The sequence below is a fragment of the Cucumis melo genome, chromosome 9 (genome assembly GCF_025177605.1).
Source record: "Cucumis melo cultivar AY chromosome 9, USDA_Cmelo_AY_1.0, whole genome shotgun sequence".
NCBI lineage: Eukaryota > Viridiplantae > Streptophyta > Magnoliopsida > Cucurbitales > Cucurbitaceae > Cucumis > Cucumis melo.
Genome location: NC_066865.1, coordinates 9,705,912 through 9,726,408, shown reverse-complemented (window position 1 = coordinate 9,726,408; position 20,497 = coordinate 9,705,912). Strand labels below are relative to the sequence as shown.

General features: G+C 32.9%; 1 protein-coding gene and 2 long non-coding RNA genes across 4 annotated transcripts; 2 read left to right on the top strand and 1 right to left on the bottom strand.

Moving 5' to 3' along the window:
* Positions 1 to 1,369: 1,369 nt before the first annotated feature.
* On the top strand, positions 1,370 to 4,661 carry LOC103503367 (transcription termination factor MTERF4, chloroplastic). 2 transcript variants are annotated; one of them, XM_008467541.3, is made up of 2 exons: positions 1,370 to 1,615; positions 2,815 to 4,661. In XM_008467541.3, the coding sequence occupies exon 2, from the start codon at positions 2,846 to 2,848 to the stop codon at positions 4,418 to 4,420; it is 1,575 nt and encodes a 524-aa protein (XP_008465763.1). In that variant the 5' UTR covers positions 1,370 to 1,615; positions 2,815 to 2,845; the 3' UTR covers positions 4,421 to 4,661. The 2 variants fall into 2 exon arrangements, with proteins under 2 accessions (XP_008465763.1, XP_008465764.1); XM_008467542.3 differs by having other exon boundaries at positions 1,390 to 2,300.
* Positions 4,662 to 5,361: 700 nt separating this feature from the next.
* Positions 5,362 to 9,490, bottom strand: LOC127150816 (uncharacterized). The gene is made up of 3 exons (XR_007823408.1): positions 9,378 to 9,490; positions 5,716 to 5,788; positions 5,362 to 5,400 (listed from the first exon to the last, which is right to left on the bottom strand). It is a non-coding gene; the product is annotated as an uncharacterized LOC127150816 (long non-coding RNA).
* On the top strand, positions 8,086 to 10,003 carry LOC103503366 (uncharacterized). The gene is made up of 3 exons (XR_540793.3): positions 8,086 to 8,335; positions 9,437 to 9,552; positions 9,836 to 10,003. It is a non-coding gene; the product is annotated as an uncharacterized LOC103503366 (long non-coding RNA).
* Positions 10,004 to 20,497: the final 10,494 nt, after the last annotated feature.

The following is a 20,497-nucleotide window of genomic DNA, read 5'->3' as shown; positions in this document are numbered from 1 at the left end:
TTTTCTTCAGGTTAATGCTATTAATGATGTTGAATTTCAAGTGATTGATGGAAGAAAACAATTTATGGAACAGTTAGATTGCATATCATGTACCTATTGTGTTTGGGATCTTGATGAAATTCCATGCGCCCATGCACTTGCTGTTCTTCGTGGGCGTAATATTAATACTTACTATTTTGTTTCCAAGTATTTTTTTTGTTCTGGATCAGTTCGTCTAGTTGGGAACCATGCTAATTGGAAGTCCATTGAGGTTGACATGAACATACTACCTCCACCTTTCAAGCGTCGAGCAAGGACGACCACGAAAACAAAGAATACTATCAAATGTTGAGAAGAAAAGTCACTCAAAATGCAGTCATTGTCATCGTGCTGGTTACATAATAATCTTTTAGCTTGAGCATATAGAACTTTTTTTTTTGTATAGTAAATACTTTCTATTTGTTTGACTCAAACCTTTCAATGATAATCTACCTTTTTAGTCCATAAAAGTAAAAGTGACTTTAATGTGAAGTAGTAATATGAAGTAATCCACTATAAAGTCTATCATTGATACTTTGTAGGGGTGAACATGGTAGATCGAAAAACCGAAACGAATGAACCGAGGTCGAGCGATCAGAATAGTACATAATTGATAATTGTGAGAAATTAACTTTTGGTTGGGCATGAAATTGAAAATATTTATTTTTGTAGGATAGTTAAAAATATTATTCCCATATAAGATAATAATTTATACCATATTTAAATCATTTTAAAGTTATTAAATATTAATTAATAAATACAAATATATATATATATATATATATATATATATATATATATATTAATAATTAAGAAAGTTACCATTGCTATAATAAATATAATTGTTGATAATTAAGAAAAATATTTTTCGAGATTAATAAATTTGAATAATAAGATAAATTTGCAAAATCTTTAGTAAAAATGTTAATCTTTTCAAGACTTTTATTTAAGAAAGAAAGACCTATTATTTTAGGGATAATTGCAAATTTAGCAATTATATTCAAAATAATTAATTATCTAGCAACATTTTAAAAAAATTGCAAATATAGCAAAATCTGTCAAAATATATCAATGATAGGAGTCTATCACCGATAGACCATGTAGCAAATGTTGGTCTATCACTGATAAACCATAAGAGTCTATCAACGATAGAAGTATATCACTGATAGATTTTGCTATATTTGCAATTTTTTTAAAATATTGCTACGTACTTAATAATTATTCTAAAAATTTGCTACCAATTATAATTAACCATTATTTTAGTTAAAACCAATACCAATCCCACTCCCACCGAATTACCTAATAAACTAAGCCCAGCCCATAGAACAACCCTCAGCCCAATTCAAAAATAGAAAACTAAAATTAGTTGGAAAATCCTAAAACTTCTCCATCTCCCTCTCCTACAAGCCTACTCACGCACCCCTCCCCCTCCAGACACTCCTCCTCTCGACGCCGGCCGCCCCAACAATTACTCACACCACGCCTCCCCCTCAGTCACTTCTCCTCTCGACGCCGGCTGCCGCAACAATTTACTTCTCAAGTCGTCAGTCGCAACCACGCCTTCGGATTTCACTTCTCTTTGACGCAATTTCTTGAGGTGAACTTTATGCTTTTTACGGTTCATATGTAGTAGCTGCTTTTAGTTTGGAGAAAGAAGGAAAGCGAGATAATTGCATTTTTAGTAGTTTTCTAACTTATGCACCAAAGTGATTTGGAACCGAATCGTACATAAAAGTAATGAAAAAACAAATATGAGGATAGATTCGAGTTGCACGTTTAGTTTGTGGAAGGACATAGCCACAGCTTTTTCCCCTTTCTTTTTCTTCTGGGAGAACGGTATTTTGAAAGTGTGAAGGGGGGAGAAGGTGTTTTTTTGGCGTGATAAGTGGATTGCCGATTAATCCCTCAAACACTTAATTTCTGATGTGTTTAAAATTTTGATTGTCAAAGACAGCGTATAAGAGTTATGGAAAGGGATGATAATATGGAGCCTTGTATTACCTCACAAAGGGATAGTAATTTGAAAGCTGGATAAGTCTAGCTTGTTTTCAGTCAAGTCAAGTCTGCTTTGGTTGCTATCTTAGAGAAGATGAGTGCTTGAAGATATGTTCTTTCACATCCGGGATGGTGCCATTCAAAAGAGTAAAATTTTTCCGGTGGACCATGGCCTTAAAATTAACTCTATGGATAAGGTTCAAGGGAGATTTTCCTGCTTGTGCATCCCCCCCAATATTTGTGTCATGTGCTGTAAAAGTGGAATCTCTCACAATTGCTGCTACACTGTGAGTTTGTGAAAGGGTGTGAAGTTCTCCGGAACACCGGATAAATTTTCTGAAGAAAAGCTCCCTCCTCCTCTTAAATATATTTATATATTCTTCTTTCTAATATATTTTTAAAATAATAATAAAAAGGGAACTTCTGATTTTATTTTTAACTTTTTATTTATTTTTACGCTGTCTGTAGTTTCAAACTTACAAGAAATAATCTCATAAAGAAACTTACAAGAAAATAAGAGTTGAAATAAATTACAAGAAAATAAAAATGATTAATTATAAAAGAAAAAATCTCCTGATTGTTTTTGTTAACCATTCAAATTAATTGAGAGTGAGTATGAACTATAAAAAAATGCACTGGAGGGCAACTTAAATCGATTTTCTAGTGAATATTAGATTAGTAGTATACACGTATCTTGTAATAGGGTAGAGCAAAGTCATCTTGTACAATATTCCTAAAAATATATTGTGTCCTTTGAGATGCTTTATGAAAAAATTATAACATGTATGCAACTTTTGTCAGGTGAACAATTAGTGTAAAGCTTCAAGGGACAATGATCAGAGGCCATGCCGGTGTTGTAAAACCTAATGTTTCCTTCATGTTATTTGAGATGTCTACTCTTGAATGTCACAACTTCAAATTTACTGCCACACCAACATTTCTAACGTCTTGTATCCATGAGAAAAGGAGGTGTTTGACTACACAGCTACAATATTCTCATGGTGATAGGAGAACAGTCTTCAAATCTCTGCATTCAACTATTTCATCAAAGCCTTACAGCTCTAAAGTGGGTAGAAAAGGAGGTAGTAGTGGTTCATCATTATATAGTCGCCCTAGTTTAGTCGAGATGAAGAATGTGAGGCTTGAAAACCGTTCAAAGGTTTATGAGTTCTTGCGTGGAATTGGTGTTGTTCCTGATGAACTTGATGGACTGGAGCTTCCTGTAACAGTCGATGTTATGAAGGAACGTGTTGATTTTCTTCTCAAATTGGGACTTACAATCGAAGATATAAATAACTACCCTCTCGTCCTTGGCTGCAGTGTTAAGAAAAATATGATACCGGTACTTGATTACCTTGGTAAATTAGGCGTTAGGAAATCTACTTTCACTGAGTTCTTAAAAAGGTATCCGCAAGTACTCCATTCCAGTGTTGTTGTCGACCTTGCTCCAGTTGTCAAGTATCTTCAAGGCATGGATATTAAGCCAAACGATATCCCTCGTGTTCTCGAGAGATATCCAGAAGTATTGGGGTTTAAGCTCGAGGGAACCATGAGTACTTCGGTGGCGTATTTGGTAGGCATTGGAGTTGCAAGAAGGGAAATTGGAGGGATTTTAACCAAATACCCAGAGATTTTGGGAATGCGGGTTGCTCGAGTAATCAAGCCTTTTGTCGAGTATCTTGAAGGTTTGGGTATTCCAAGGTTAGCAGTGGCTAGGTTAATAGAGAAGCGACCACACATTCTGGGGTTTGGATTGGAAAAAAAAGTCAAGCCCAATATTCAATTGCTTTTAGAGTTCAAAGTAAGAGAAGCGTACCTTCCTTCTATAGTAGCACAATATGCTGAGATAATAGGAATGGACCTAGAAGCTAATCTTCAAACTCAGAGAAATTTGCTAAAATCATTAATTGAATTGGACAACGATAACTTCGGCACCATCATCGAAAAGATGCCACAAATCGTTAGCCTCAGCCGTTCAGCTGTGATAAACCATGTAGATTTCTTAAAAACTTGTGGTTTTTCTTTGCTTCAAGTAAAGAACATGGTTATAGGATGTCCCCAATTGCTTGCTTTGAATATTGACATAATGAAACACAGCTTTGAGTTCTTCCAAATGGAAATGGGAAGGCCTTTAGAAGACTTGGCCACTTTTCCTGCATTCTTTACTTATGGTTTAGAATCCACAATAAAGCCCAGACATAGGAAAGTTGTACAGAAGGGAATTAGTTGTTCACTTTCATGGCTTCTCAATTGTGCTGATGAAAAGTTTGTGGAAAGGATGAGTTATGATACTATAGATATGGAGGAGATGGAAACTACGCCAACATTCGATATGAATTCTCTTGTACAACCTCGAAATGACGAATCGGATTCTGAGTATGAAGAGGATAGTGAGGAGGAGACTTGACAGGCTATTTTGTGTTGGTTTCCTTGGCTGGAAGGGTAGTGGCTATCATCATTAGAGCGTGGAACACCTTGTGAAAGGCAGTACCTCCTGTTTTGTTCAACCATATTAAATTTGTGTACAGTTTCTTTTATCTCTTTTACTTTTAACTTTTGCCACATGTATCCGTCCCTATTGATATCTCATTCTAATTAATACTTTTGTGTGCTAATTAAAATATCTATAAAATTCAGTTTTTTAGAAATTTAAACGTAGTCATTTAAGAAAACTCAAAATTAAAATACTGCAAATTAAGAATTTATATCATATGTAATGGATAAACTTTCATGTCTGAGCTACAAAAAATGGGTCATGTACGGTATGTATGAAGGCACCTCCAAGCCACTAGAACCAAGGATGAAAGTATCATGAAAGGTATAAATATTAACTCAAATTTACGAATATATTGATAAATATTTTGAGAAATATCACAATATTTTATAACAAACATATCAAAGTAATAAACTATGACTTTCACTAATAGCCTATTTATTGGGTCAAAAGTTAACTTACCCCATGTCTTCATAACTTTGAGCATATAAATCAATAATAAAAAGCCAAATATGATCGATAATGGAATAGTAGATAATAGTGAAAGTGATTATAAACCGAATATTTCATTAAAAAGCCGGTCAAACAAAATGAAAGTCAAATACAAGATTCAATAGTAAAAAGATGATCTAGTAGGAGGTACTAGCACAACATTAGCATAATTTATTTGGTAACAATATAGTTTCCAAGTCATAGTATGTTCAAAGTTCCTAACATGATTGAAATCCAATAGGAGGATATCTTGGATCAAATCATGTTTTCTCCAATGAGGATGTTTTGACGAATGCAGATAGGATAGAGGCGAGTTTGAGTCTTCATCTCTTTCACCCGAAAGTTGTGGTATTGATGTGTTGCTTCCATCGTTATAACCATAATCGCTTGAATTATAACAACTACTATGAAAATAACCATAATTACTATTGTAACGACCTAACTTTTCAAACTAAGCTGAGATCATTACTTTGTAATAAATAACAAATTTGCATTTTTTTGAAAATAGGAAAAACTAATTCTTTACTAAATACTTTTGAAACAACTATCTAGGGGTCAAATTTGGCAAAACAATAAAAAAAAACTATGAAAATATAACCTAGTTCCGACCCTATCTAATTTTTAAGAGAATAAGCATAAAATAATCCTAAGTTCAAAAACAGAAAACCTCTAACATTCAAATCATGAAAACATATATAGAAAAGTAAAAGCAAAACCTGTGGAGTCCTCATATGACATGTCACAGGCCATTCTTGTCACTTGCTAGTTTTCCATTTCCTCTACCTTTGCCTAAATTATTAAACATAGAAAAGAGTGAATATAAACATTAACGTTCCATTAGAAGGTACCCTCAATTATAAAGTATTGTGATCCTAAAGGAACATACATGGTCTACTGATTTCGTGGGAACACTCATTAGTCTGGAGATTCTATAGAAGATACATCAAACCAGACAATCTAGTGATCCCGCCGGACCACATATGATTCATGATAGATTGATGGTCTCATCTAACAAACACAGTCATAACAGTGAAAGATAGGGATCCCGAGGGACACCGTACATGTAGGTACACATTCTAATAGCTAAAAGCTAACAGATACCATTGTTCCTAGAAGCATGTAACAGTCTAAATAAGCATGACATGAAACATCAATCATAACAATCTAAAATCATGTAATCCATCAAACATATACATCACATAAGATCAACCAACAACTCCTTCCACTCATCTATTGAAGTATTGTCAATGCATAATCAATCAACACATGCATGCTTTTAAATTTTCATTCGAAGGTCTATTAGTAGAATCTTTTACCTGAGATTGGCTAAAAAAGGAAACCCTTGATTAACACTAAAGTTTCCCCAATCAATTCAATCCTAAACAAGGGGAAAATTTTTAATGACCTTAATTAATAAAGTCTACCCTTGGCTAGTATCCATATTTTCCCAATTTAACTACGTTGAAACCAATCCAACCTTGATGGCAGAATTCCACATGTTAAACATTCCAAAATTTGCCAATTCAAATCTTCAAGAAAAACTCTCAATTAGATCTCAAAATAAATTTATTTTTCGAACCAATAATAATTAACATTTGATGTGTATATCCAAAACCCAAAAGAAAAAAAAACTCACAAAAAAGGTGACTGACGAGGCTGGAAAACGATTCGACGCACAGATGGGAAAGAAGAAAGGTTGGCTTGTGCAACTCGGCTCGCATGAAGAAGGGGACCAGTTGACTCAACTCGGCTCGCTGACGTTGGACGGCTCGACTTGCGAAATGAAAGAGGCTGCTGCGGTTCTCGTGGCTTGAACGTGGAGAGACGACCAACAGGACTCGTTGGACGGGAAGCAGTCGAATGGTGGCAAGCTTCATAGAGACAAACAACGACAGTGCTTGACGTAGTGATGGTGTAGATCGTCGAAGAGGAGTAACGTGCGGTAGAGCTATTATTATTATTACTATTATTATTATTACTACTACTATTATTATTACTACTGCTATTATTATTACTATTATTACTACTACTATTACTATTATTATTACTGAATCACAAATACACAACACTATTCACATTGTAATTAACAAGGATAGAGAATCAGACAAAGATACACAAATATACACAAAGACAGAATACTATATAGACAGATATTGACATTCTATTTTATTACCTTCATTTTTTTTCTTTCTTAATATTTTTCCTTTTGGCTTTCCTTTAGATTTCATTGATTTGTTAGGTGATGCTTCATTTTTTTTCTTTCTTAATTTTTGCTTCTTGCTCACTATCTATTTATATATATAAAAAAAGTTAGGATTAAGTTATATAGAATAATAATGATTATTTAATTAAATATAATGAATATAGATTCAGACCTCTTTGTATGGGAGATAGATCGGGATAGATAGAGATAGATGATGGAGATAGATTGAGATAGATGGAGATAGATTTTGTTGTGGAACCAAATTATTGAACAACGACCAGAATGCCGGAAACAAAATTTTGAAGATTGATGAGAACGGAAGGTGAAGAACAAGAGGAAGAAGAATTTCAGAAGAAGGACAGAAGGTATGAGAAAATAAACAATTGATGTAGAAGATATACGACGAAAATGATTCGAAGAAGATGAAGAACAAGTGCTTTCTCCTTTTTATAGCACGTTGATTTCGATGGTCATTTTGTAATTATGAGTAATTGGGCTTGGCTTCTCTAAACGATTGTTTATACTTACATACACAATCAGAGTACATATGCAGCACTCGTTGAAGGTACTTTACACGATCGTTTAGATCTAAAGTTTTTCACCATCGTTTAGCGTTTATCTATGGTAATCTACAAGATCGTGCTTTTTGTCTACACGATCGCGTATGACTGTGGCCGATCAATCGTGTGTTGATTGAGGCGTTTTTAGTATTTCACATTGTGGGTTTGTAGGGCTTTTTCCATTTTCAAAATTGTTTGATAGAGTGTAATTATTTTACCGTTTTTGTTATATTTTTTAGAAGACCCTTAATTTAATTTAGATTAGATTGAATGTGAAATTTTCACACATTTTATCTCATGCACAACCGCTCACTTCTTCTTCAATAAGTTGCAAAAGATAGGAAGGTGAAGCAAAATGTAATTGGTGAATTACAGAAAATAAAACTTCTCCTCATTTTTTCTCTTCTAAGAAAGATTCCTAATCTCCATGGGTTCCCACAAGCCAAAAACCTTAAACTAGTTAGAGGTTGGTTTTCAATTGGTGGCGTCCCTCTAATTTTGAAGAAGAATACAATACCTAATCTTGCATCCCAAGGAGAACATTTTTTGTCAGAGACTACAACGTGAATAAGTGTAAATTCTTCCCTTAGAATCAATTTTAATAGCATGCTTAATCTATTTAAATCTCAGTAGAATTTGTTCTCTCTTTGATTTTGTCCATGTATGTCTATTTCCAAATCTTAATTAAATTTGAGAATTGGGTTATGTAAATTTATTCAGCTGCGTAGGGGATCTTCTTCCTTCATGTTCAAGATCCAAATACAGTCAGGATGAAATTATTCAAAGGCATACAGCAGACTTATTGCTAATTGCTTTCAATAACATCCTGGAATTGATTTCAATATGAGATTTTTAATCTTGTGGTTAAAACGCTTATCGACAAATGATTGGGAGAGTAGACAACTAGATATCAATAATGCTTTATTTAATTGAAAGCTAAAAGAAGATGTTTACATATTTGAACCTGAGGGTTATGGTTTATGTATTCAAACTTCAGAATGTATGTAAACTAAACAAGATATTGTACGGACTAAAACAAGTTCCAAGAGAATGGTACGAGAATTTGAAATCCACACTTCTTCAATGAGGTTTTAAGAGCCCCAAATCTGATTTTTCGTTGTTCTACCTCTACAAACGTATATTAATTATTTTTATATTACTATATGTTGATGATATTCTTGTGACAGGGAGTCATAAGAAGACCATAGAAAAATTTGTTGAGGTACCTGACAAGACTTTTTATTTCAAAGATATAGGTGATTTAAAGTACTTTCTATGTGTGGAGGTAATTAGGGACAACAGTGGAATCTACTTAACTCAGGCTAAATACATATCAGATTTGTTAGAAAGACTAAATTTTTTGTCTCATCTCAAGCCTTGCAACACCCCAGCAGGAAGTAGTAATTAAAGTGATTTAATCATTTGAAGGAACACCCACGAAAGAACCATCACTTTATCGAAGCACAATAGGCACACTCCAATATCTCTCACATACAGAAAGATAAATAAACATGCTAGTGGAAGCTTATCAAAGTAAAAAAGCTTAACTTGCATGAATTTCAAGGATTAAAACATGCTAACTTTTTGGAAAAAAACAGAGAACTAGAGACCTCACCTTTGAATTATGTAATTCCAATGTATTTGTTGTTGTAATTGATCATGAAATGATTGTAGATGTGAGACCCATACCTAAGAAGGGCTAGTATTTAACTATTAAAGAGAAAGCGTTTTGACATGGGCTAGGCGATAAGAAGCTGGTGTTTGAAGTTTATTGCAAGATGAAGAGTTAGGTGAGGAAACCTTAGAACGCGATTGACTTATCACGTGAAATTTTCTTACCACTTATTGCATGAAATTTAAAATTTTCTTACCACTTATTGCATGCAATAATAATGCTTAAACCTTTCATGGGCCATTAAATATCCTTAGGCCATTAAATATCCTTAGCTTAAACCTTTCATGTGTTTAAGTGATTTGATTTGAACAATAATGTTTATGAAAGGTATTTCGTAAAGAGGTTTTCTTAAACCTTACTAAGTCTTTTAACTTATGTTTTTGAGTTTTACTCCCCAGGTTACCAAGCATTAAGGTCAAAGTAAGGAAAGGGTAAGGGGCTTGCTAGGCGAGAAGAGGCTGCCAAGGCGTTTAGCTTAAGTTAATGTTTTGTTTATGTAATTTCGCTAGGTGTTGTAGAGTGTTGTAAACGTATGACTTAAGTAATACAAGTTTAAAAATTGGTTACTTCTATGTGTTAAGTTGTTCATGACCATAAATTTATGTCTTAAGTTAGTTTAAGCTTAAGGCAGAGTGTTTTGGCAGATACTCAAAGTCATACCACATCTAGTGGGTGCTTGCGGGGTGGGCTGTGACAACTTGGTATCAGAGCATGATTTTGGAAACCTGATGGTTTGAAGTGCATTTTGGGTCCTGATGGTTTGAAGTGTGTTTTGGGTGAGCTAAGTGTTTAAGTTATTTAGTAGGCAATAGTAGAAGTTATGCCGCCAAGAAGAGCAAGAGTTGGATCAAGGAAAACCACTGAGCCTACAATTGACTTAGAAGTGCATTTAGTTAACCAAGATGTGAGAAGAGAACAAGAAGAGACAGTGTATGATAGAGTTGCTCAATGGGTAATTGATGTTATGACACAACAATTAGAGAAGAAATTTGGAATAGAGAGATTGGAGGCATTAGGAACTACTGAGTTCACTGGAACAACTGAACCAAGAGAAGCTGATAAAAGGATCAAGACATTAGAGAAGTGTTTTAGAGTTACACAATGTTCGCAGGAAAGAAAAGTAGATTTAGCCATGTTCTTATTGCAAGAATACAAAGAAGATTGGTAGGTTTTTTAGGAAAACAGGCGAAGAAGAGTTGACTGGGAAGAATTTAAGGAAATTTTCAATAGTAAGTATTTGTTTTTGAGATTTATAAAGAAGAAAAGAGAGATGTATTTTTACATTTGGTACAATGTGATTTAACTGTCGTGGAGTACGAAAAGAAGTTCATAGAATTAGCTAAGTACCCTATGGGTTTAGTCGTGCCAAAAACAAAAAAGTGCAGGTGATTTGTAGATGGATTAAGAGGAGAAATAAGAACTTCAGTTGTGCCCATCGTGTTAAGATGTGATTATGCAGAGTTGGTTGTGTGGCTCTGCGAGTTGAAAAGAATTTGGACATAAAGAAACCAAGTTCTGAGTTAAGTAGAGTAGAAGAAGGAGAGAGTATAGGAAATCCTAAGAAATCTATATTGAGTCAAGGGTCGCGCTGGAGTGGCAATGACAAACTGAAGTGTAATGACTATGGTAGAAGACTTGTGGGAATTTGTAGGCAAAAGAGCATCACTTGCTACCAATGTGGCGAGAAGGGGCATTATAAAAGTGAATGCCAAAATAAGTTTGGAGATGACGAAGAAAGATCAACTCCAACAAGAGTGGAATTTCACTCAGTTCAATAGTCTATGCAGGGAGGCTCTACGTTTGATAAAGGAAAAAAAGTGTTAGATGTAGAGTTTAAGAGAAAATAAGAAAATAAGATAGTGTAAAGATCAAGTTTGTAGTTTTGTTTATAATTTTTTCATGCCATGTAAAGTTGTAATTACAAAAGTTAAGTAATGAAGAAAGTAGTTTTGAAAAGTTCAAAGTTAGTATTTATTCAAATTTCGAGGACGATATTTCTAAAGTGAGGAAGAGTTGTGAGACTCGTACCTAATAAAGGCTAGTATTTGACTAAGTATTAAATAGAAGGCATTTTGACATTGGCTAGGTGATTAAAAGCTGGCGTTTGAAGCTTATTGCGAGATGAAGAGTTAGGCAAGGAAACCTTACAACGCAGCAGAGTTATCACGCGACTGAGTTTCTCCCAAAAGTCGAAGATTAGGCAATAAGAGGTAAGAAAATTTCTAAACCTCCTTAGGATATTTAATGGCCCACGTGAAGAGGTTTAAGCTAAGCATAGTTAAATTAAACACTAAGCTTCCATGTGCACCAATAAGAGTAGGAGCTGACGAAATATTAAGAGTTTAAGCATGACTAACCCATTTTGAGATTAGTATAAATAGGAGGGGTGACACCAAATTATTTAGTATTGTTACTCTGAAAAATTGAAGAGAAAAGCTAAGTGTTGAAGTGTTGCTCAAGTGCTAAATGAGAAGAGAAGATGATAAGCAAGAGGAGTTTGAATTTCTAAGTTTGTGAGTGTTTTTCTTAAAATAATTGGTTAAAAGCTTTCTTTTCAAGTTTCTACTGATTTGAAATAATGTTTGATATATGAATGTTTCCAAATGGTATTTCAAATCAAAGTTTATGCTATGATCAAAAAATGATTTATGTATTTCCAATGACTGTGAAATGGTGTGCAAACCATTGGTCTTCTTTCTATCAATGAGCTAATTGTTACGTGCACATAAAGAGTAAAAGCAACCATATATAAAAGGCGTGCATGGTGGAATGAGGCGGGATAATGCATAAAAGATCTGTATTGCGCTTCGGCCTAAGCAACAAGAGATAAATCAAGATATTTTCGAATGACGTTGATGAGAAGGCCATCATAGTAGTCTAAACGCAAGATGATGAAACTTTGCATTGAGAATTATTCAGTTCCTTCGTGAAAGGAATATGTTTATGACTAATGTGTATTCATGTGAAATGAGGTCTATGTGCGAAATGATATGTCTATGTTAAAAGATGTGTTTAAGTTATTTGATTCGAACAATGATGTTTATAAAAGGTATTTCGTATAGAGGTTTTCTTAAACCTCACTAAGTCTTTTGACTTATGTTTTTGAGTTTTATTCCTCATGTTATCGGGCATTAAAGCCAAAGTAAGAAAAGGGTGAAGGGCTTGCTAGGCGAGAAGGGACTGCCAAAGCGTTTAGCATAAGTTAAAGTGTTGTTTATGTAATTTCGTTAAGTGTTGTAAAACGTTGTAAATGTATGACTTAAGTAATAAAAGTTTAAAAATTAGTTATTTATATGTGTTAAAGCTCACTAAATTTTAAGAAGAAGTAATCTAAAAAAAATACCTTCTATATATATATATAGCCAAGATCATGCAAATCATCATATTTGCATATCAATTGACAGTTAGCTAATGCAATTTAGCGGATTTGGCGATGCAAATTAGTGAGATGAACACCAACCCCAAACAAGAAGGTTATTCATCTTAGCACTAAATGTTGAATAATCACACTAATGTGAGATGTTTCCACTAAATGAGTCAATAGTCAAACTATTGACTTTGATAAAAAAATTTGACCACCAACAGTCAAAAGTCAACCTTTGACTTTTTATGAAACTATTGTAAAAAAATCCAATTTCACCTGGATGTATTAAATTTAAAATTAATTTAAATAATTAATAAAATAAAATAATTTAATTATTTATTATTTTAATATCCATACTAAATTCCCACTAAACCCGATCAATTCGATTTACTGACTTTGAATCTCTAGTCCACTTTTTTATATTTAAATTTTACTTATGTATCACTGCTCTCTCTTCGTCAAATTTTTAAATATATTGAATATTTTTGTGGTTTTACTATCAAGCTAAATTCGAACAAATCACACTTTCTAAGATAAATTTTGATATGAGCTACTAGATGGACCTATATTGAGTTTTATGTCCTAAAACTTGTAGAGAGTAAATATAATATATTAACCATTATTAATAAGGTATTATTATAGTAATTTTAAAAAAACGTTATTGATTATATTTTTAGTTTTATCTTAATAACTTAAATACGACAAACTAACATCCTAAATTATTTAATGAGTCTTGAACTGTATGTAGTGACATACAAAGATTAATGTTCTAGATACAATTTAAAGAGTCTATAGTAAAGGGATAAGGTTAGGTACCTATCATGCACCACCCCTCTAGCCACCATGCGACCAGAAAGAGGCGTGTCGCCTAAACACACAATGTGTGCCTCTCCGCAAGATCAAGTTGAACTCCTAGTAAGTTGAACTTCTCAAACCATTCTCCATTGCAGAGTTCCAACTTTGGACTCAGGAGATCTTTACAACTCAACGCAGCGGAAAATACTTAAACTCATTAGCCACGAAGCCATAAGCGCAAACACAGCAAAAAAATAGAAAACACAACTCTGCTTTTATTACTTGATCAAATGCTTTACAAATACTTTTTTTTCCTTGCAAGGCACAAAATAAAACCTAAACTCTAAGTTCCACGCCTTCCTACATCCACTGGGATGCTACTCTTTGCATCAAGGTGTTTAAGAGTATAAGAACCCCTTTCGTATTCTTCTTCTTGATCGCCTAGCAATTCATCTCAAAGATAAGGCCATCCCACAAACAAAATTAGGATGCACCCCTCTCCAAACGTAATAACTTTAAACCATCCGAAGACGGTTAACTTGATTAACTTTCTTGCGTCATAATCCATCTCACCTTTCCTTACTTGGTCTCAATGCTTGATCACTGGAGAAGAGAAACTTAAACACTTAAGTCAAATACTTAGTGAGTGAAGATTTTAGAAAACCTTTTTGGGAATATAAGTTAAGCAAAAATTCATTTTCATTTATCAAACACATCTTCCAACTCTAATTTTCATAAATCACAGAAATCTCATATTAGCTTCTCTTATTCCTTCCCATCAAGAACATGAATCCTTTCCCTCGCCAAGCCTACTATGATTCACTCTCACCAGTATCTTGCGATTGAGCTATTGTGATGTTCACTTCATCCACAACATTTGAGAAGTTTTGTGATTCATCCCTTTCTTGTTGCATCGACAGTCCATACAATGCCATTCACATTATGTGCATACCACATAACCACTGATTATTTGATAGGAACAAGATTAATGGTTTGCACGCATTCATCACAATCAACATATAGAAAGCAGTAGTTTTCTCTTTTCAAACAACAACAATAATAATAACATAGAAAGTTATATAACGTGTTATGCATATCTCACATATTCGAAAAGAATCTATTTAGAAAACATTACAAATCATTGAGCTTAGAAATCACCCTCTCAGAAGTGTTTAGTTTAAGAAGGTCACTCATGCATGAGTTTTTAGTTTAGGAAAGTCACTCACACAAATGTCTGATTCTTTTCTTCCCCAAACGTCTCTTCTTGCCTAAAGCTCTCTCAGCAGCAACTTAACTCCTTACATTTCTCTCAACAAAACTTTCAAATAAAAACACTTCTCTTAGGCCTTCACCCCCATTTATACTAATCCTTTGGATCGGTTACTCTCTTTGCTCGTCAACTTTGAATTATACTTTATACGTGTCACCTTACTGCCTTGCAACAACATTACAGCCAAATTCAAACTCGACACATAGACAACGATCAACTCATGATTAGACGTCCCCTCAAGATGCAAACTTTATCATCTCGAGAAGCTAAACTCTTTTTTCGCCTTCTTCTTCCTTGCCTTCTCTTTCTCTCAATAGACCACAATTGCCCACTTCTTTTTTGACTTTGTTACTTCACCAGATCACCTAACTCTTCTTGAGATAGAACCCCTCCGCCGCAACAACTTTCCCTCTATCGCCTTTTTCCAAACGATACTTCCTTTCTTCCCTTGAATTTTATCTTTAGAATGATCAATCCTTTTATTTTAGAAGGATCATCCCACTCCTCAGCACCTCTCTTCTTCAACAGGACTCCCTTTCTCGGATCTTGACCTCACAACCTTATACTAGTAACAATATGGATATAACCCACTTTGTATTTGATACAAGTGCAATGATCCAACGCGTTCGTGTAGGTGATATACGAGTAGAGGTATACTTTTTGATGAGTTTGCATAAGACCAAACCACAAAATAATAACTACTAGATGTAACTCTTTTAACTAGTTAGGTTTCTATTTCACTAAGATGACCTAGGAAACTTAGTCTTAATCCTAAGTGTATTATGAACTCCTGTTCATAAAGGATTGTTCTTTGATTTTTACTCAATAAACTTATCATTTTGGAGACAAAATTGAGTGGGGAGCTGGGAACATAATCACACAAGATGAAATTCATTCATTCCTGATTTTAAGGTAAGTAGATTGGTATTTCCTTAAATGATGTGTCTCTAGGATTTGAACAAAAAGCTCTACCATCTTTGTGGTACAAGAGGGATTTCTGTTTATTGGTTGGACCATAAACAAATTGTTCATTAGAGGTACATTGATATTTAATGACTGAGAAGTAACATAGGGGTACAATGATAATTTTGAACCATCTGGTGTTATTGACACTTGTAAAGGACTAACTTGCCGCTATTTGTCTATATTCATGAACACATAAATATATTTACAGTGTTGAGTTTAATCGTGAGTCTTTAGTAGAGTGTACACACAATTAACGAATATTAATTAATATGGTTAATGAGTTTAACTAATTAATTTCATATTGTTGTAGCTTCTAATTTGTAGGTCCATTTTATAGTTCATAAGGATAATGAAGAGGTTAATATATCTTGGATATAATTTGAAATGTTAAAATTTACTTAGGGAAATATTATAATGTATGGTGATATATTAGAATATAAATATTATATTTTTAATTAAACTTTATTATATAAATTTAATTTTGAACATGGTTCAAAATTAATTGATGAGAGAATAATATATTTTGAATAAATTCAAATATTAATTTAATGTGAATTACATTCATATTCAAATTATAGTTTAAAATTTAATGCGTATATGATACACATTAAAACTATAGGTTTTGAGAAAATTTTATATATGAATATAATTCAAATTTGGATGAAACTAAATATAAGATATTTAATTTAGTAATTAATTAATTGGAGAATTAATTAATAGTTTAGTTTAATGAAAAAATTTTCATAAATATAACAAACTACTAAAATATTTACAGTCCGTGTAACAAAACCCATGAAGTTAACTATTTTTTAAACATTCCAGGTTTGCCTTTCCGTCTTTCTTCTCTTCTTTGCTATGATTTCTTTCTATCGTCTTTCTTTTTTTCCTCTTCTTTTTTTTTTCTCTGCAACTTCTTTCGATCGTCTTTCTTTTTTTCTCTTCTTTTTTTACGTCGTTTAGATTTGGGTAACCAAATCCAAACGATCGTGTACAAAAAATAGTCAAATCTAAAAGATCGTGTATAAAGAATTTTAAAAAAATCGTTTAGATTGGAGTAACCGAAATCTAAACGATGGTGTAAAAAAAAAAACAAACGATTGTATAGACAAATCTAAACAATCGTATACAAAAGAATTTAAAAAAAGTCGTTTAGCCAAATCTAAACGATCGTGCACCAAATTTTGAAAAAAAAATCGTTTAGATTTGGCTACCAAAATCTAGCCAAATCTAATCTAAATGATCGTGTAACCAAATCTAAATGATTATGTAACTAAATTAAATGATAGAATTGAAAAAGTAAATCGTTTAGATTTGACTATTAAAATCTAAATGATCCAATCTAAACAATCGTGTACCAAACAATAATCAAATCTAAACGATCGTGTACCAAATATATTACACGCGTTGTTCACGGCGTGGTTGATGGGTCCTTTTTTGTATTTTCGATTGCGAGTCTGTAGGCTTTTCCCATTTTTAGAATTATTCTATGCAATATAAATATTTTACCGTTTTGTTATATTTATCAAAAGACCCCTAGTTTAATTCTATTTAATTAAATTTGATTTAATTAAATTAAATAAATTAAAACTATAGGTTATGTAATAGACATCATTTAAATATGATTTAAAAGATATTATTAAATATAATTTAATTAATAATTAATTAATTATTTATTTTTATATTAAATTAAATTAATAACTCCCACAATGTGGGAGTTATTTAGGGATGTAGGAAGCATACCACGTATTTCAAAACTCTCTTGCTAACTTCCTCTTCTTCATCGCGAATAAAAGGAAAAAAGTTATCTCAAAAGACTAAGCAATTTGATGAATTGAAGTCTCCATCTAATCTCTCAAAAAGAAAAGAAAAAAAAAAAAAAAAAAAAGAAAACAAGAAAACAAATGTCTTTGTATTCCTAAATCCAATTTTGGTTCTCATAAGCTAACAATCTCAATCATTAAGAGAATAGAAAGACTCCAAGTGGCGGTGTTTTTCAGTTTGGGAGTAGAATTCAGATATGACAACATGAGTAAGTTTCAATTTCTTTGTAACTCTAATTTTATTTTAAAAGCATGCTTAGCATTTGTACAATAGTATGTTTATGTATGTATAATTTACGAACGTATTAGTATTTCTAATTCCTAAATAAATTGAAAAAAGGTTATGTAAATTTTTTTCGACAACGTTAGGGCTCTTATCTCTTCAACCTAATAGATCTACAAATCATGAGTTTCATCGATCCAAGATTAATCGACTAAACTCTTTTAACCTAACTAATCAACATTCGTTAAATAACAGGATTGTCCACTATAGCCTGTACTTGTGCATTCCTCACTATAGATATATTTGTGTTCACTTGATACATCCATGATAAGTAAATCAATCTTTCATAAGTTGTTCATAATTACAACTGGGTCAAAATATTATTTTACCCTTGAAATTACATCTTGTTCGTTAAGTCCCAGATGATCTTGTAATGAACAATTGGTTTATGGTCCAACCACTAAATTGAATCTCACACGAGCCAGTGAGAGGGTAAGACTCCTTGTTCAAAACAGAGAGTCAATAATTACCTCTCTAATATCCCTAGAAGTGTGTAAAAGTAAATTCCATCCTACACCCTATGTCCTCAACTATTTACCAAGTCTTACCCTTGGAATGAGAGGTCTATTGAGTTAGTGTTGTTGAGTTGCTCTCACATATGCAGATCTAAGGATAATCCTAAATAAGTAGGAGTTCATAGGTAGATTAGGATTAAGTCAAGTTACCTAGGTCATCAAGTTCGAAAGAGTTACTTTTAAACTGTAAACGATTTTGTAATGTAAAAGTGACTATTTCATGGTTCGGTCATATATAATCTAGTGTAAGACACCTCTACTAGCATGTCTTCATATAAACTATTTAGGATCACATCGCTTACATCAAATACAAAGTAGGTTGCATCTATAATGTCCCTAAAATAAGGCGTTCAATCTTATTCCTATACTATAGATCATCTAGACTATAAACTTGAACTCAATCCACTTTTATGTCACTTGATAACTTGTACAAATACAAGTTACAATATTCTTTTCATGGAGAATAATGAAGTAGAAATGCAATAAAAGTGAAATAATGCCTAATAAATTCCATGAAATTGTGAACTATGCAATCTTGGAGTTGCAAAAGACAAAACACTGTTTTATCACAGTCTTCCTTGTTTTAACTCAAGCTTTTTATAGAAAGAAGACAGAGAAAAATGAAGAAGTTATCCTAAGCGATTGAATCTTGTTCGCTTTAACCAACCAAGTTACAAGAATGATACCATGCGATGAAAATCGGTAGAAGACAAACAAGTTGGTGAGAATGTGAGGAAAGTACCATGTGACATTCAGAATGGTGCAAAATGGAAGTAGCGCAAAGTTTAAGTGTCTTTGAGCTAGTGTTAGAAGAATTTTATTGTGAAGTTAGAGCCATGTGCAACCACGTCATTCAAATGCCTATAAATAGACAACCTAAGCTTTATTTTGCCTACATTGCATAGTGTGTGAAAGAATTGGAGAAAGCAGATTTTTTAGTTTACCTTCTCTAAAACTTTGCATATTTGTCATTGTCATCCTTATCCTTATCCTTTCTTTCTTTGTATCTTTAGGTAAGAGTAGAAAGAAGATTACCAAATCTCATTCCCCTAACTTTGGCGTGTATAGACAATTGTGGAGCCAAGGAATGCAACATGTTGGAATGCCTCAACGCATCACTTTATTCTATCGTTTTTACTTTTCATTTTTGTTGTATTTGTACTATAAACTTCATGCCCAAGAGACCTAAAGTTTTTAATATCAATATTGATGAAATGTTCATTTCTTTATTAGTCTCCCATTTCTTTACTTTATTTGAAAATTTTGGATGGTAGCAATATTTAGATTGTTTAGTTATAGCTATAATCAACAACTGATTCTATTCGAGAGAATGAATTAAGTAGTGGGAGTTAATTAACTACTCAAGAATGCAAGTAACTAAGACCTTACTGAACAAGCATAGAAATTATTTTATAAATAAAATCAATCATGCAGTTTACACCTTATCATATACATAAAAATGCAAGTCTATGTAGCATTTAGGCGCCGAGAGGTTGTTTGTCTTAAATAATGGTTGAAACATGAGTATCACGTCAAAAAAGATTTAGATATGAATTGCCTGTTCATTTTAGCATATGCATTCTAAAAGGCAAGCATACATGGCGAAAGCACCGAAAGATTACTTGGCTTGATTGGAAGTTAAATTTGTTATTTGTATCGCTTTTAGAGATATATCTTTTCTTTTCATCTCGCATTATTGCATAGTAAGTTCTTGTGCATTACTTCCTAAGTTTGATAACAAAGTTAGGACAATAGACATACATAATCACTCATATCCATGTCACCTTTCAACACATCATTAATGTAAACAATATAAGTAGTCTAGATACTTAATATTGTGAACTTAGTTGAATTAGATTGTATAGATACAACACAAGGATAAAAGTCGGCGTTATAATCCCAATTTCTTAAAATTTCTGTGTTCAACTCTATCTTACCCAAAAAACCTATATTTTCGATACACTTCAAAAAGAGAGGAAAACTTGTACTCAATAATCAATAGACACAATTAGGTTTAAGCAACAAACTAGAATTACGTTGATTGCAC

Bases quoted from the DNA above. Each gene is read 5' to 3' on its own strand.
- LOC103503367 (XM_008467541.3), top strand. From the start codon at position 2,846: ATGATCAGAGGCCATGCCGGTGTTGTAAAACCTAATGTTTCCTTCATG.